Source organism: Lingula anatina, chromosome 5 (assembly GCF_051362555.1).
Source record: "Lingula anatina isolate TDL-2025a chromosome 5, LinAna3.0, whole genome shotgun sequence".
Lineage (NCBI taxonomy): Eukaryota > Metazoa > Brachiopoda > Lingulata > Lingulida > Lingulidae > Lingula > Lingula anatina.
The window spans coordinates 9,045,031-9,063,112 of record NC_141771.1 but is presented as its reverse complement, the minus strand read 5'-3'; the positions used below and the strand labels follow the sequence as shown (position 1 = coordinate 9,063,112).

The 18,082-nt window shown below is 34.3% G+C and overlaps 3 protein-coding genes across 6 annotated transcripts; 1 reads left to right on the top strand and 2 right to left on the bottom strand.

Annotated features, from left to right (window-relative positions):
• Window positions 1-14: 14 nt before the first annotated feature.
• Window positions 15-4,557, bottom strand: LOC106177670 (dnaJ homolog subfamily C member 28-like). Its single transcript, XM_013560511.2, has 7 exons — window positions 4,409-4,557; window positions 3,838-4,048; window positions 3,341-3,501; window positions 2,963-3,091; window positions 2,334-2,500; window positions 1,617-1,820; window positions 15-1,139 (listed from the first exon to the last, which is right to left on the bottom strand). The coding sequence occupies exons 2-7, from the start codon at window positions 3,968-3,970 to the stop codon at window positions 620-622; spliced, it is 1,314 nt and encodes a 437-aa protein (XP_013415965.2). The 5' UTR covers window positions 3,971-4,048; window positions 4,409-4,557; the 3' UTR covers window positions 15-619.
• A 13-nt stretch (window positions 4,558-4,570) lies between these two features.
• LOC106177671 (partner of Y14 and mago) lies at window positions 4,571-6,896 on the top strand. Its single transcript, XM_013560512.2, has 4 exons — window positions 4,571-4,703; window positions 5,118-5,214; window positions 5,666-5,775; window positions 6,214-6,896. Exons 1-4 carry the CDS (start codon window positions 4,604-4,606, stop codon window positions 6,531-6,533), a joined length of 627 nt encoding a protein of 208 aa, XP_013415966.1. The 5' UTR covers window positions 4,571-4,603; the 3' UTR covers window positions 6,534-6,896.
• Window positions 6,852-11,327, bottom strand: LOC106177673 (biogenesis of lysosome-related organelles complex 1 subunit 1). 4 transcript variants are annotated; one of them, XM_013560514.2, is made up of 6 exons: window positions 11,134-11,327; window positions 10,701-10,773; window positions 10,122-10,254; window positions 9,584-9,668; window positions 8,576-8,633; window positions 6,852-7,437 (listed from the first exon to the last, which is right to left on the bottom strand). In XM_013560514.2, the coding sequence occupies exons 1-5, from the start codon at window positions 11,192-11,194 to the stop codon at window positions 8,605-8,607; spliced, it is 381 nt and encodes a 126-aa protein (XP_013415968.1). In that variant the 5' UTR covers window positions 11,195-11,327; the 3' UTR covers window positions 6,852-7,437; window positions 8,576-8,604. The 4 variants fall into 4 exon arrangements, with proteins under 4 accessions (XP_013415968.1, XP_086868647.1, XP_013415971.1 ...); XM_087012521.1 differs by having other exon boundaries at window positions 8,609-8,633; XM_013560517.2 differs by lacking the exon at window positions 8,576-8,633 and adding an exon at window positions 8,474-8,486.
• Between the last annotated feature and the right edge of the window lie 6,755 nt (window positions 11,328-18,082).

The window sequence follows — 18,082 nt, the reverse complement described above, 5'->3', positions numbered from 1 at the left end:
CAAAACTAAGAGGGTTCAAATTAAAAAAAATGTTTTCATTTTTCGTTTGTTGCCAATCACAAAGACAAATTGGTATTACTATGAAGATTACAAAGAAATATTTGGCAAAAGTTGTGACCGTGAAAAATTAGCCCTTTTTTCTTCCATGTCTTTTTAACTGCACAACTTTTTTACTTAAATTATTATACACGTAAGTAAAGTACAGGTCAAAAGTAACATATGTTTTAATTTTTTGATAAAAAATTTTAGCAGCCCCAAACAGTGTTGAACTATGTGAGGATATTTAAAATTATACACTTCGACTAATACTTCGACATAAAGTAATGCAACGTTTCTTTTTCTGCTCAGTTATCAAAATTTTGGAATGAGCTATACCCATATTGATAAAGTATCCACATGACTTTACATATATAAATTCTTGCATTCCATTAAAAATAAAAATAAAAAATAATGCCAAATAGCAGGCAAATACTTTATGAAGATGTAATATCTGTAGTAATATTGTATCCCCCATGCATTTTATTTTACAGATCAATGCACAAAAATAATTTTTGACAACCGTTTCAATTCCCTTATCTAATTTGATGTTATTATTTAGCTTTTATCCATAATGACTAGACTAGAATCCAAATCGGGCATTAGCAATCATATCCTTCAGTCTTTTTCTTTTTGGTTTCAATAATTTCACACTGCCTTGGCTTTTGACATTAGCACTGTCACCATTTACTGTCACTTCTTCATCGTTTGTAGCAGTTTTTGTATCACTGACATTTTCAGTTTCAATTTCAACATGTTCAATTTCTTCCCCTGGAGCATATTTAGAGGCAAATTCAGTTAGCTTTTCTTTTATCTTTTCCTGCCTCTCTCTTTCTTCTTCTTCTTGTATCTTCCTGAACTCTTCCCCGATATCTCTATCAATTCTGTCAATAGTCCTTTCTATGTTAAAATGAGCCATTTGCATAGTAAAATGTGGCACTGTTAAATTATACTTGTCAATCATTTTATTTACCAAGGTAACACCTTCCCTGAACTCCGCCTTATATCTATCCCACCAGAGTTCAGCACTCTTAGGGATAGGGGATGCTCCAAGTTTACGGCGGTTAGCCTCCAGCTTGGTTTTGGCATCTTTGTAACCAATTCTGCAAAGAAACAACATTTCATAAATAAAGTTTATTTTATTTAAATAAAATTTATTTGAAACATCATATTTCAAAACTACAATTTTTTTTATCCACCAATAATTTCCTTTTGCCAATAAGTAAACAGTAAATCGTAACTGATAACCTGTAGACCTCAATCACATAATTAACAGATTATAGCTGTTACTGCTCATTTTATTATGCTGCACTCCAAATGAAAAATTATTGTGCAAATGAGAGAAACAGGGTTCTGCAAGATGTATCTCAATTTTTTAGATTCCATTAAATACAGCATACTTAAGAGAATAAACTCCAGAGAGAGAGAGAGAGAGAGAGACCGATTCAAAACCACCTCACCAATGAGACTCGGCAATAATATGTGCAATGGAAATTCTTAAATAGCATAAAATACAAAATATAATTTTAGAATATTGATGAGAGAGAGAGAGAGAGACTGACTAATCGTTACCCCCTCACCTTATGTCTTTCTCCACCATGACCCAATCAGGCACAAAGCCGTTCTGTATCATTATCTTGTTTACATTGTGTGTGGTGGTGTCCACATACGGGTTATCTTTGTAGTTGTTCTCCAGAGGCTTGCCTTTACCAGGGAGGTTGTCAAACTCTCCCTTGTTCATGGAGTCCAGGATCATGTCCTCCACAAGGCGGTCCAGGGCATTGCTGTGAATTTTTATTTGAAGTTATTCTTAGTAAATTAGTATGGTTGAACTAGACAGAAAAAAATTTCAAGCTCATAGGCAGTTTCATGGGATGCATGTGGGTGCAAAACGAGACAAAAACAGGCAATTTTCACACCCTTGTATCCTACAAATTATAGTGAAAAATATTTTGCCCTTCCCACACCCTTTAGCAAATCTGCCAGTAAAACTGCCTGTACAAATTCAACCATGACAAACATACATGTAGTCTGTTGCATGAGCAGCACGACCACTTCTAAGAATGCTATCAAGTATGTTCACAAATAACCCACTGTACCCCGTATATTAAGTTTGTGGGAAAAGTGTTTTATTACTAAAAAAAACTTACCAAATATCTGTGTTTCTAACTTATACATCAAAACAATCCCATTCCATTACTTGAAACCATATCATATCTTAATCACCCTTTAAATAATTTTAATCATTATTGTCTATTACATCCAAAATCTCTCAATCTATTACTTAAAGTACACACGTCATCTTGTGAATCCTGGCTTTGCGCTTGTCCTTCAAAACCAGTGCATTTTCAGTCTGTGCGGCCATTCTCTCAATCCTGTGTTGTGTAACGTTCTCAGCCGCCCTGTGGACCTTGTATTGCTGATACTGCCGCATGCGCTGACTGGGGGTCCCTCGACCAACACCCTAAGAGTATACCAGGATATTAACATGTTACAAGAGCCCTTTTTAAATCATGTAGTAGAGTTACAAAATGTATCTCAATATGTGTACAGCACCAACATAAGAGACTGACAAAGTAAAAGAGTCAGCTAACCAGAGCCCCCACAAAGCCCCTATAATTATTATTCTGTCCATAGTACTAGGATATGGGGGGAAAGACATTTACAACGTACTGGTATGTGTGTGTGTGTGTGGGGGGGGGGTGCTTTGCACGTTATTTTGTGTGTATAAGTGTATGCATGAGAGAGAGAGAGAGAGAGAGAAAGAGAGAACAGAAATAAAATTAATTCAGATATCTTCTATTTTATAACATTAAATTTAAGTTATTAATCAAAGTGTAGATACACTTAAGACTGTTGGCATGTATAAAATCTGTCCACTGAAGTTCCAATAATAACAGACAGTACCGTACATATCAAACCATACCTCATACTCCAAATACTGCCTGTGCTGTGGTGCCGTGTGCTTGATCCCAAATTTATCTTCCTCTTCCTCCTCTGGTTTCACCCCCTGTTTGAGGGCTTCTGCCCTGCGAGCATTTTCTTGAACCTTTTTCTAGAAAAAAAGTACTGAGTATGCATCAATGACAGCACAACTGAAACATTACATATCGAAATTGAGAGTGATAAAATAAAAAAAAAAAAATTATCAAGAACTTATTTCAAGTCACACACATAACAAAATGTCCATGTGGGTGGTGTTTAGCATCTTTTAACTTTTCTGAACATTATTTAAGTTGGATTTGACAGACTACACAAAACTAAATAAACTCTTAAGTTTCATAATTCCAAACAAGAGCCCTACCAGCACTGCTCTGTAGGCAGATTCCACTTGATTAAACTTGTTGGCATCTGCATATCTGGAGTTACTATCTGGGTGGTACTTCTTGGCAGCATCCAGGTACGCCACCTTCAGTTCATCCTCAGTGCAGGAAGGGGGAACATTGAGCAGGGAGAAACATTCAGCTGGAAAATCATGTGAATGTGATACTTAATGAAATCAACAAGGATATATTTTAATTTGTTTCAGTCAGTAATTTTTTTCAAAGCATGCACTTACTGCACAGAACATTTAATAGTAATTTTACAAAAATGAAATTACTTCAGTTACCATATTCTTAACCATTTAAGCTTAGGCAGAAAACTGTTGCATTACGAAATCTGTACATTATATACAATAAATTATTAAACTGGCGCTACATTTGCAAAATAACAATATATTTTTATATAATATTTTTCATTAATTAAGTAACTTATTTACTGAATGTATAAGCAGATTAATGATTTTAAAAAGCTACTTACTTAGATTTTTGCTGATGTCATACCCATACAAACTAGAGGTGGTGTGTAAACTGACAGTCACTCTGTGAAGACATGGCATTCGTTCTGAGAGGGAAAACAACTGCCTTTGGAGCACTGCTGCCAACATCTTCATGTCCACTTACTAGTAACAGCATCAGAATGCTAATACTATTTAAGTCACATTTCCCTGGGCCTGGCTCAGTTGTTTCCCCTACAAGTTTAACGTAACACCCTTTTTTTCTATCATTTTAAGAAGACATTTCAGTGTGTGGCAAATGGTTGGATTAATACTCCTTTTGTGATAAAACTTAGCAATTCATAACGGTCAAGTAAATGGCCATGACATGTGCAATATATACATCCATTACGTAAGTGGGCTCAGAAACATTCTAATTTTTAGTCACAGACGCAGACTTCTATAAAGAAATCTTATTTTGTGACACTAAAATTGATTCTTACTGACAATTCATTAAATCGACTATATTGTAAAATCAATATTTATTGTCATTGTTAAAATGTGGTATTATTCACTGACAATCCATAAAATTAAACAAACTCGGGCCATACATACCGATTCAGTCTCATTTCACTGTTTGTTATGAAGTCCACAAGGTGAAGGTTATAGCTAGTCTCCAAATTGTTTAGCAAACAACATTCACAAATAATATCCATATTTTATATAGTTTTGAATGTATCTTTTAAATTGTAGATAAAGTTTTCTAATTGTGGGGTGCTCTGCAGAACGCTTGTACAAAGAAAAGTAGAAATGTTAAATGAGATTGAGATTGTAGGCCTCGTTTTGAGACCAACATCGATGGCCATGGCCGGCGCATTGGAGAGGGATGGTGTAGTTCGTGATGAGGAAGGTGAGTTTGAAAACATTATATCAAGTTGGTTATGTGTAACGATTGTCCAGAGATACTCATTTGTTTTCAGGCTGTTTCTGAAACACCCCAAATTCTGCTTTTTGCATCAACACCTACAAAGGGCAGTGCAGGTTTACTGTACGAAATCTGTAAATCTAGTAAATCTAGTAGTGTTTGTGCATGCATGTAGTAATAAATTGGGCGAGAGAAGAGATGGGTGTGTGTTTGTGTGTGGGAGGTGGCCAGGGGTCTTGAAATTTGGTGAATCAATTTGACTGTAAGAAGTGTATTGTGTGTATTGTTATCATTTGTGAGTTACTTGGTGGAAGGAAGTTCCATGATAGTAATTCCAGTAAGTCGTTAAAATGAACTGAAGAGCCGCGCTGTCTCAGTACATTTCTATTCTGTTTTTAGGTAATATGTTTATCCCAGCCTCCAGGCGGCCTGATGGGACCTGGAGGAAAGCACGCAGAGTGAAAGATGGCTACGTCCCCCAGGAGGAAGTGCCGGTGTAAGTGCCTAAACTAAACCACTAGTCCTTCTTTACTTAATGTTGGTTTTGGGCTTGTAGTCAAAATATTATTATTATTAAAAATTAACCAAGAGTGAGAAGTTGACTAAATAGTTATAAATGCTTTGAGTATTATTTATTTTTTAAAGTAAATCCTTGTTAGTATTTTGACATGCACTACTACATTTTTTATGCACAAATTGAAAGGTTTCAGGTTATGTGTAACACGCGGCATTGTGTATCTTGTGGCATGTCTGATCTAGTAGGTGTGTTTGCATACTCAGGAGACACATCTATCATTAATTGAAGGGAAATATTTAGAGAAAACCTGCAGTCAAATAAAGTCTTTAAATTTTTACAAAGCTATGTAAAAATCACAAGGACATTACTACATTCAACTTGAAACAAGATTGTAAGCTGCAAAACGGAATTCCTGTCATTTTTCATTCAGGTACGAGAGCAAAGGCACCCAGTTTGTGAAGAACAAGCCCACCCTACCCCCTGGTCTGTTTGTAGAACCTGACAGCAAGCACAACAACCCTGGGTCAGCAGGCATACCAGGTAAGCTGTGATCATAATTAAAAAATATTGTCTCTGTTGCCCAATTTGCAGTCAAATTACTACATTCATCCATGTAAACAGTGACGTGACTGTATCCCTTGTTTAAAATCTGACATGCAGATCAAAATATTGTCAGAGTCACCCAATTTACTATCTAATTACTTAATTAAATTTTATGTATCAAATGATGTATTATTTTTCATTTGCCACCCCCCCTTTCCAAAAATGGCAATAATTAGATATTGACATTCTGTATTCATTGTTCACAAACAGTGAAATAGAACTGAATTAATATTTTCATGTGTTCTAAATGCAATCAAATTGTGACCAAGTTTTTTCTGTATTTTAAAATTGTGCATGGTTATAATGTAGATATCAGTATGTGGATTGTGTAATAACAAAAGTGACATTTAGTGATCAGTATTTATCTGCTCATAGGTTTGTCAAAATCAGCCAAGAAAAATGCAAAGAGAAAAGAAAAGAAGAAGCAGGAAGCTGGAGACGTGACATCATTATCAAGCTCTTTACAAGAAACAAAGTTAAACGATAAAGAGAAAGATGCCAAACCAGAAGTCAAAGTTGATCCGGCCAAGAGAATAAAAACTCTAAAGAAAAAGATCAAGCAGATAGAGGACCTGCAGGCAAGGATAGACTCAGGGGATCTGAAGGAACCAGACAAGGACCAACTGGAAAAGATTTCTAGAAAACAACAAATTCTGACTGAAATTGAAGAGCTGGAGTTGGATCTGTCTTCATGAGGAAAAATGACCTCGAGTAATGGATTTTATGTGGAAGAAATCTTGAGATTCAATTTGAAAGATAACTAGGTGTGAGAATGCCAGTGGATTGTAGAGGTATAAGATGGATACTTAAGAGGAGGTGCTTATTGTTCCAGGCAAGATAAGATGTCTGATATTAGGTAGAAATTACTGTTAAGTATCATAAGTAGATCTTAACATGCATCTGGAAGAGGAATTTTGCAGCAAGAATAAAGTCAAAAGTATTTATGGAATAAGTGGAATAAATAATAAAAATAATTGTTTTTACTGCTATTGATGTATAAGGTGTACAAATGCTTCACATTTTTACTTTTATTTATAAATAAAATCATGTTTTTACAAGTTTTTTCTCATTTTCTTTTGTGAAAAATACAAAAAAAAAAAAAGAAGAAATTGTAAGATAATCCTACAACTGTAAATTAGGTAACAGACAGCTAGTAGATAGCATTTTTCAATAGTTTTAACTGCCCCTCCTCCTTCATAAAAAATAACATTTTAAATTATTCAAAATCTTGAAAAAATATTCATAATTTACTTTGGTATTTTTTAAATCCTAAACCTGACAATTGTACATTTATTTACATTATAGCTAACAGATAACATGAATAAACATAATTTTAACCAAGATTTAACGAACTATGAAATTTGATAAATTACAATTTAACAATGATTATGAAGCATTTTGCTTTTTTCACCAATATTCTTTCTGAATATATAACATACAGAAAACGAGTCTACAAATGTTCTTTTTCCTTGACCTTTAAAATTGCACTTTAATCCCCTTGTATTGATTCAAAGGAAGGTGTATCAGTCCATTCAACTTGAAATGCACACTGCTTTCACACCCAACTTTTCACTCATCCTGTCTATCTGTCACTCTCTCCTGAAATAAATCAAAATTAAGATAAATATAGCGATTCTATTTCATATTTCAAACAACATTTACTCTTTTGTGCGTATTTTCATCATAAAATTTCTCCATAAAATTTTCTTCCATAAAAAAAATTAATTTACAACACATAGATTTTTTATAATAAAATTATACGACAATTGTTTTAATATTAAAATTAACACAGTTTCTATAGTGATAGCCCCATTCATACACTTTTTACAGAAGAATAGATCTGATTTTGTTTTCAAGGCAACCTGGTCAGTATATATATATACAACATCATACATTCTTTGATTATGGAAAACTACAGCAATCACATTAAAATCATTTTGGGGCTAAATATTTATGAAATATTACTTTAAGTTATGGCACTTATTTGCAAATTAGGCATTATTAATTTTTATTCAATTTGTTAATTTTGAAAATTAAATTTGATTAAGCTTAATTAAGCTTAATTAGAATTTAGGAATATGAAGGCAAAACAACACAACATGCTTACATGTCTAAAAAGCAAGTAGATAAAAAGAGGGCATTTTTATCCTGAAATTTTTATGCATTAAAAGCCCCCTCTACACTGGACGGCGTCCTTTCTGCTTCCTGTAGTGCGTTCCCGTTTGAGAGTAAAAAAATAATAATAATTTACATGCAATGCTTGTGCCTCCTTTTTACGACCACAGCGATGCCAGTTTCATCTACATCACAATGGACATAGAAAGGACGCCGTCCAGTGTAAAGGGGATTTAAGAAGCAGCAATTATTTATCAAGAAATAGCACATATTATAAGCTAGTCAACAATTCATGCACACAGTCAATCATGGTCCTACAACAAATAATATCATGGCATGTGTCAAAACATAATTTACTATATGACATACATTATCCAAAAGGAGGATTGTGTTACTTCAGTTTTATTCTTCGATTATTAATTGAGTTATAGCATTTTGTAAACAAGTACATTTCTGATAATTAGCAACCACTTGAGGAATATGCTTTTTATTCAAACAAAAAAGAATATATGCAACTTACTGCTGCTTTTCAGCTACAATTGAAGAAAAAGAGAAAGAGAAAAATAATAAAAACACACAAAAATGCATGCACCAAACAACTACTCTAATTCATACAAAATACCTTAGTTGTATTTGCTAGGGCTACAGTACTCACAATGACATTTTACCAGGAAACTCAGCTACAAGCACAAAGTTAATATATACTCATGGTAGCACAAGTGTTACATTTAACAAAGCTGTGAGATACAACTGCACATTTAAATGTGTGTTTAAAGAAATGTCTTTTTTCACAAAATATTATACTGGTGTTATGCTAATTCAATACAAGGCCAACAGTGAAAGATTATGCAAAAGATTAGGTGTTACAACAATGTGAATCTTGATATGTTTATATAAAATGTGTTCAATTAAGTAGCAATATTAAATGTATCAACTTCAAGCATGCAAAAAGCACTTAATGAAGATATACAATAAGTGTTAGAGTTTTTGCATAACAAAAAAGCCAGATTTTTTTTTTTTTTGAACACGTCCCTTTAATACCAAGTAAACCAATATTACCATCTATAAATCCTGGTTTTAGTTTAAAATTTCTCGTTTTAATCAATCTCTACTATATATTGGGACTGGTGAATTGCACTCTTCAGGGTAAAAATTAGAAACTACAAACTCTTAATGTGTTTTCACATATATCACAATTTTCTCAACATATGGTATATCTTGGTTAATAAGGGAAAATTCACTTTTTGCCATAATAAAGGGTCTAACACACATTGTATGCCTTTAAAATGCATCCACATTCAAGTTCAACACAAAACACATGTTAACATTTCCTGACAAACATTTGTATCACATAAATGTTAAGGTGGATATTATTTCTCTCCATTTATACACAAAATAAAAGGACACTGAACACATATTATATACCATAGCCATACAACACAACAATATGAAGTGCAACTTGACAGGCTCTTCAACAGATTTTCAGTGAGGTAGTGACACAAAGATTACCCTTTTTAAACACATTTTGAACCTTTCTGATCCCAAGGTTAAAAACCTACTGAAAATCCTGCAACATACACTGATACAAATGTACACTGACTTTATGAAGTTTTTACACATCAGAACTCACCTTTATAGGCATACTCCAGGGCACTTGATACTGTTCTCATGTCAGTCTCTATGCTACGTGCCCAGTTCTCAACATCTCCAATTTCCTAGTTTAAATAATAACAAAAAAATGATAATAATAATAATGCTAACAAAATCAAAAACAAAAGGTTAGACATGTTAAAGTTTTTAACTTCATGCATTTATATTGCTTGAAATAACTATGTATTTTAGAACAGGTTTTTTTAATCCAACCATTACAGAAATTTCAACTTATCTGACGGCATTTTTAACCACTGTTTTTGATATTCAACTGTATAAAACCTAACTAACACAAATATTTCACATGCTGTTAAATAGATGGACGCCAATTGAAAAAAAAAAAAAAAAACATAGGATCTTAATTTCCTTTTTTGCTCCCACATTGTAATTGGATATAAATGAAACAAGCATAGATTAATTGTGTTTGTTGTGACCTATCACAGCTAACACAATGCGCAGCAAAGACTTCCAACAAGACACCCTTGTCAATCTGTGGCAATATGTCATGGTCCTCTAACCTTGAGTGCTGTATTAAAATCCTCAACCAGTTTTAACCACTGCATGGTCTGCTTGGCAAATTGCCCTGCATTAATCTGCAGTATCTTGGTTTCTGTGTCTAGTTTCTTTTGGTTTACGTACGCCTGGGCAACCCTAGGGATGAAAGGTAAATATCTATGTAGTTTTCAAATATGCAAAGTACTTTCAACTGCATTGATCATGGCTATTATTGTTTTCATGATGACTTTTAACAAATTCCAAGTATCAAAAGTCAAAAGATATACCATTATCGTTGACAAGGCATTATACTGTAGCATTGGTTTTAACAAAATATGCTGTTTCCCATATTTAGTATGACTAACCCATAGGTGAATAATTAAATCAGTTTAAAATCCTGAAAACGTAACTTGCAATTTCTCATCATATATATATATTTAGACCATTTGAAAAAATGATCAAAGTGAAGACTCAAAATCCTAAAATCAGGAAAAATCCTGAATATTTTCACCCATGACCTAACCAAAATTGGTTTATTATATTGTTGCAATAGTGACAGTATTCACATAAACATATCTGATCCATCATTAACCTTCTCTTACCCAGCATTTAAATGGTCAACAAGTGCATGTGTGAAGGCAGTCGCAGATTCATAGGCTTCTTTTCTCTTCTTTTCTGCAAAATCATGTATATAATGATAAAACAAGGTATAAGTAATGTATATAAGCAATGGAAGATTCAGATTAGGTCATACACCCCTCCAAGCTATGAAGATAGCCATTCTACTTTCAAAACATATGAATACATATGATAACAAACAAGCAAAACTAGATAAAGCAACCATTTTATTTTACCCGTACAGTTCAGTTGAACTTGTTCTTATATCTGCAGCATGTGGTCAAGTATAAATAGGGATAAGGTGATATAATTAAACTCAAGATGTAGGATAAGAAACCCCTAAAATATTCAGTGATTGCACTGAGCTCCAAGCCCAAGGTCGAAACTCGGGTCACTCTAGCCGTCTGATTCACTCACCTTGTTCTTCTTTTCTGGCTTGTTGCCGAGCTTGGTGCTCTCTCAGCAGACTTGAGAGCATCCTGGAGAAGTCAAGTGAGTCTGTTGGTGATTTATCTTACTGAAAATTATCGCATAGCTGAGTGATTAAACAACCAAAGGTGCGCCTTCTGTAGAAAGCTGCTATTACGGAAGTGCCTTGGAACACCTTTAATAGGTTCTTGCGCATAAGAAAAATAGCTAAAATTAGAGATACCCTTACAAATAAATTATAGTGTATATGTTTTTATTAAAAGAGTTGATACTTCGATGAGAAATATTTAAACATGATTACACACCTCAAATATGTTAGAACAATTTTTCTGTTGTTCGCTGTGCTTTTATCTTATATCACTCCGCAGCGAAAAATCACGTACGATCTCGCGCACACCTTTAACGAGATTACAAGCACCGACTATGGCCGCGTACACACAACTTTTGTATATACTTTTAAAGATAATTTGCTTCTCACCAGGACTCTACGCATTTAATCTCTTTACAAAGCTACCAATAGTGAAAAATGGACCTGTGGATTCCTATTTTGGATTTTCTGTCGAACAGCATCAGATGAATAATAGCGGGGATGTTACTCGACTGGACGAGAATCTGTAAGTACCGATGTTTGTGTGTGAACTCAGCGGGTCTTTGAGAGCAGACACATGTGAAAACCGGCTCAATTTTACAGTTTATGATACACGGTTGAGATTGATACAGTGATCTGTTAAGCTTCATATGAGATAAACATCCTGTGCAGAGGGACTTTTAGGTTTATTTTAATTTCTTGTATCTCCTAGGGATGTTGTATTAGTGGATCCTAATATTATGTGTGTATGCTGTGTGTAATACCCCCAGCCCAGCTTGCCTCACCTCATTAAGTGTGTTATTTTAGTACCTCTGCAAGGTACATGTGAAGTAAGTTCATTTAAAAGCCCTGTCCTTGTTCAAAATATTGCATTAACCATGCCATATAGAATATTGAAATTATACTGAAATATATGACACCCCTGAAGTATCAACTTCATGACCTCGTTTGTTTTCACGTGTATTATAAAAAGAGAAAAAAACAAGACCAAAAAGTCATAAAGGTTGTCACATTTTTTTTTAAGCAGGTGCCATGATTCCTCTGTTTATGACATAATGTCAGTCATTAAATTTCAATTTTAAGGATAATGAAATGCACTGTTATTGCTATGAACAAAAGTGTTTGAATACAAGCTGAAAACTATACCTTTGTGATAGCCCTTATTCATTTTGTCCATCTGCTACCTTTTGATATGTATTACATAGTTTATGAATGAAGCTAGTCACAGTGTCTAGTTCATACAATCAGTCTTGGTGGCCGTCTTCATTAATAAGGCCATTTTATTTATTTATTTATTATTATTATTATTATTATAATTATTATTATTTTTTTTTTTAAATAAAAGAGAAAAAAAGACAAAAAAGCAAAGATTAATGAAAGTTTGTTTAGACTCATTGAACACATCTGCTAGTAGATGCAAACACTTGCTGGCATAGAATGAGGACATGAATATTAAATTAATTTAGCTGGTGATTTATATAATTATGACCAATTAGTGTAGGAGTCAATGTGACACTGCATAATTACTTCAAAGCATACAGTTACTGTTAACACATTAGATAGCCAGGGATTGTTAAAACAATTTTAAGAAAAATGCATTTTTTTTTAATGCGTTTATTCACTCAAAGAAAAAAAAAAGAAAATATACATATATAATGAAATATTTAAACAGATAATCAAAGATTGAATGCATGTAAAACAATGCTGATGATAATTACGGTAAATAAATACTAATAGATAAATAAAAAGAGCGTAAATATATAGAAATACTCTCACTCACTCATCCATCCATGCATACTACGCGTGAGCTACATATCAGCAACTATAACATATTTAATGAAATGTTTAGACAGATAATCAAAGATTATCAGAAAAATGCATTTATCATGGATACATGGAATCTGTCCTAAAAGGAAGACCAGAAATATATTGTTTATATTGTATAAAATGTGTGGAGATGAAGGTTGTTCAAAGAAGAGAGGTTTTCCCTTTCCCCAACATTATCTGTTCCTACTCCTGTATTATCAGTGTCCAAAGATAAAAATGCAAACCCATCTGAGTGTTGGTTCCAATTTATCTGAATTTTATTTATTTCCCTCCCTCGTTATTTGAATCTGCAAAATATTTTCATCAACACTTATTTTATTGTTAATAAACAAGAAATATGAAAGCTTTCTTCACCAATTTTTTTGATGAAAGGAAGAAAAGTAAGTGAAATCTTAACAGTTTTAACTGAATTCAGGTCTACTAATATTTCTAAAACAATTTTCATAAGATTTTAATTCTTGGCAGAGGTCTGCCCTCTTGAAGTGCTGTCTAGTTAGCTATGGGTTTCTAAGTAGTTCCAGTTAACATAACACTAGTATGCTTAACATATGCAGTGCCTGGAAAGTACACTGCTGCACTGGTTCTAGTAATGTAACAGACTCAAGGCAAGGCTAAGGAGATAACCTCTGATATTTACTGTGTGTTTTCTGGGCTGCCCTTTTGGCAAGCTCAAGTTGCTGTACACTGTTTGATAACACAGTTGGGTAGAGATTTGAGGCAAGATAAAATATGTGTTTTACAAGTCCAGCAGCTCCACAGTATTTTTACAAGCCTTGCTTGCTGTATATTCAGCAATGTTGTAATGATATCATGTGTGGCAGAGTCTCAAAATTTTTCTAGAGACAGCTATAAGTCGTATTCACATTAAAGATAAGTCAGACTCATTCACAGAATTTTCACAAGAATTGCGAGCAGCTAAGAAACCAGCTTGCTGTATGTTCAATGATGTGTCCTATTTGACTTCGTTTTGGTTCTTTGTTCTGTTAGGGTGATTAGAATGATGAAATCTGTACCAAACCTTATCTGTAGGTCATAAATTCTAGATCTATATAAATGTCAGTTTTGAATTGCTATCATGATAATTATGCAGTGAAATCTGCAGATATAAAGCAGTGTATTTAGCTTGAAGGCCTGTAGAAAAGAAGGGTTGTGCCAGTGATTTCAACCTTTCTTTATTGTTAACCTGACCACAAACCATAGAGTAACTCAAAAGACTGTGCATGAAATTAGGCAAGTTTTTTTTTTTTTTCGTTATGTCACTCACATGTGGTTTACATTATATAGCATTGCACTAAGGAGTGTCTTGAGTATGTTCTCCCGACCAACTTGGGACAGGTTAACTTAATATGCACATCTTTCCTTGTGATTATGTTTTTCTAATTATCAGAGATCAAATTATTAGCACTAAGATATGACATTGTAGAGAAAGTCTGCCTTGCCTGACTATGAGATTTTATTCCTTCTTTCAGCATTTCCTCCCCCCTCCTCTCTCTCTCTCTCTCTCTCTCTCTCTCTCTCTCTCTCTCTTCCAAACAATTCAGTGGTAAATATCAGTGTTGCCATATCTCTTAGCACAGGAAATATCAAGGAGGCTGACCCTAAAATAGTTGGTAGGCAGCGGATGTGTTGTCAGTTTTTCAAATGCAGCAAATATTTTGCAGCTCGACCCGGGTATTCTAGGTGGAAAAAAAGGTCAGGTAAGGTCAACTGGTGGAGATTCCAGTAACTAAAGATTTCCTTCAGCACTGAGCAGCCCTCAGTGCTGTTCATCAACTTGTACATCTGTCACGTTGAGAAGAGCAGAGTTTGTAAGATGTAAGAAAAAAAACTTCTTTAATGAGTTTTACATACCAAGTGCACAGGATTTATAGAATGGCTTCTTGAATGTGGTTACGGTGGAGTTGAAAATTGTTTGAGAATAAAATTAAAGTTGTTTTGTTTCATAGTGAGAGGTAATCCTATTTTTTTATTATTACTTTTTATAAAATATATGAAATGTGGAATGGGAAACAAAGAAGATGCTATCTATTTCATCTTGCACGAACTAGTGCACTTCAGTACAACTTGTAATGTATATTCCAATGATAAGATTGAATGTTTTCCCCGAGCAGTCATAAAACTTCCTTCTCATCATACTTATCAGTATTGACTGCATTATATACATAAACCATTCAGTTGCCTGTCATATGAAAGATATCTTTGGAAAACCCAAAACATGCTGTAAAGTACAGATGAATGGCATTCAGAAACCTGTTTTTGTGTAAATGATATGGAATGCCCAAAATATGCTGTAGGTGAAGGGCCTACAAAAGCTTGGTTTTGTACATGAAATATATTTATGGAATACCAAAAACATATTGTACAAGTACAGATATAAAGTAGCCGAAAACATAGTTTCATGTTAAAAGGCCCCACATTTACCATTACAAGACATAGGGTTTAAAATTACCCAGTGTTTACTCAGTGGAGAGCAGAGAATCTGGGTTTAGTTTTGTCAAGTGGACTGTGAGAGGTGTGTGTCAGTACAGCAGCACCTGGTGTGGTTATAGTCACCCTGTGTATCAGATGTTATGGGGGAATCTCCTCAGTTAGTTCTCCACCATAAGATGTGAGTTTTGATTAAGTGCTGAACTTCGGGGTATCATGTTGCACTACATACTTGGGATGTGTTTTGAAAATATGCGTGTGTGTGTGTGTGTGTGTGTGTGTGTGTGTGTGTGTATGTGTGTGTGTGTGTGTGTGTGTGTGTGTGTGTGATATCACTCAGGTATTATTGGGAAAGCACCGCAGTTATGCACCTGCCATTATATATGAGTTTCTAGTTACCTGTGAATCTCAGGGTGGGTTGCAGTGTACACTGTATGTCTGTGTAGTCTGTGCAGTGACCAGTATGTACAGTGTGTCTGTGTAGTACTAGGTGTGTTGCTTTGTGGTTAAGCCCCCTTTACACTGGAAGGTGTCCTTTGTGCATCCCATAGTACAGCCCCGCTTGAGAGTATATTATACTAGCCTAGTGCCCAGTGGCAGTCTACTGGTCAGTTATCTCCTGGTCAATGGCAAACACTGCTGACTGATACTGAACATTCTAACTTTACTTTACCATGTATATATCTAGTAGTAGTTGTCCGGAATAATCAATTACTAGGCTATCTAGGAATTGATATGGTTTTGGTAGCCAGTATTTGCACATCTGTGATGGTATTCTGGTCATAAATCATTCTGCAGTAAAACAGTTTTAGTGGGTATATTTGTGTGTGTGTGTGTGAGAGAGAGAGAGAGAGAGAGAGAGCCCATTTATTTGCTCTAGCTATTTCTCTCACTCAAGTGCTCCATAAGAACTACAAACTTTTAACCCTAGATAAGACAAGCTTGCAGTTATTGTAAATCAAGTAGACTTAATATCACCATTTACCAACTGTCTTTGACCACTAGAAGGTTGGTTGTCATGACTACTTGTAAATATCTCTTAGGTATATAGGTTATACAGTACTTGTATTTTCTACTGGGTGTTCTTAAGTCTTGACACAACATGAAATATCTAGATCAGTCATTCTTTGCTAGTGGTTACAAAATGTTGAATTTGACCAAAAATTTCAAACTTTCTCTGGGAAGCTGTAATTTTGCGATGTGATAGCTACACCATCACAGTTTATCATTTCATAAAAAGGGAAACAGCAGCTGCCCTTTTTAGGGCACACAGGAGAGTTGAACAGCTATACCCACCAAATCCAAGATGCGTTACCCTGGGTAATATATTTTGCACAAACTAATGAAAGTCTAATGGAATGTTTTCAGTTTTAGTTTAAATCATAAGGGGGTGTTGTCTCAATGCTTCAAAACTGGGTTTGAAGAATTTAATCCACATTTCATAATTAATAAAAATGGTGAATATGTGGGTCACGGTAACGTTATTGACGCGGGTACAAAAACTTTTTATAATCATGTAAATAATAACAATGTTTTTGCTATTATCCATACACACTTCAATCATGAGGGGCACACCACTTTCACATGCTTTTAAAATGGAATTGACAAACACAGAGGAATAATGCACATATTTTATTTTCTGTAACTCTGTCACATGGGCCACACACTGAACAAAGTTGATCTAAAGAATGTTCCAGATTGTAGTTTTTTATCTGAATTATTATTTTTTTATTATTATTTTAACACAATAAAGTTCAGTTAAATACAAAATTTAACAAAATGAAGTTCAGTGTAACACAAAGTTCATAATTATAACATTCTTCCTGACATATGTGGACCAATGGTGATATCTGTTCTGTGCTCACTAAGGCATCCACTCTTGGGATTCTGAAAAAAAAATCACACAAAGAATCTGTTAACTCTGATAACGAACAATGGATAACCTAAGATCACAAATAGTTTATTGCTTATTCAAAGAAAGTACAGTGCATTATGAGTGGCAAGCACGCATTACTGAGACACATTTTCTTCACCCATTTTCGGTGCTTCATTGCGTAACGTAAGTGTTGCTAGTAATCCATTATTGCTGTTTTTACAGACGGTTAAATTTTAAACACACGGAATACAGTGTAGCAGCTTAATTTAAGACAAAACTAAAAAAAAGTAATTCAATTTCGATGATTGAGTTTTCGAGAACAAGAGAACATGAATACGGTATCACCACGTCACCATGTTCAATATGACCTTTAGGGTACGTACGGATAAAATTTAGTCCCAAAATATTACACGTCCCTATACTCCCGTTACCGATAGATACATAAAGGAAAAACGGAAAAAACGTCTTTTTAGATTTAAATACCGATAGATCCTATTTTTTTCTGCTGTCCTATATATTTGCGTTCCTATAGATATGACGTCCTCATAAACCCACGTCCTTTAAATCCGCATACCTATAGATCCACGTGTTTTTAGATCCAAATACCGATAGATCCATTACAGGTACACTATTGCTCGAAATGGTTGGTATACTACTCAGTACATAAAATGCACTTCTTTAAAACGGCAGTACGCAGTCAGCAATATATTATTCTACTA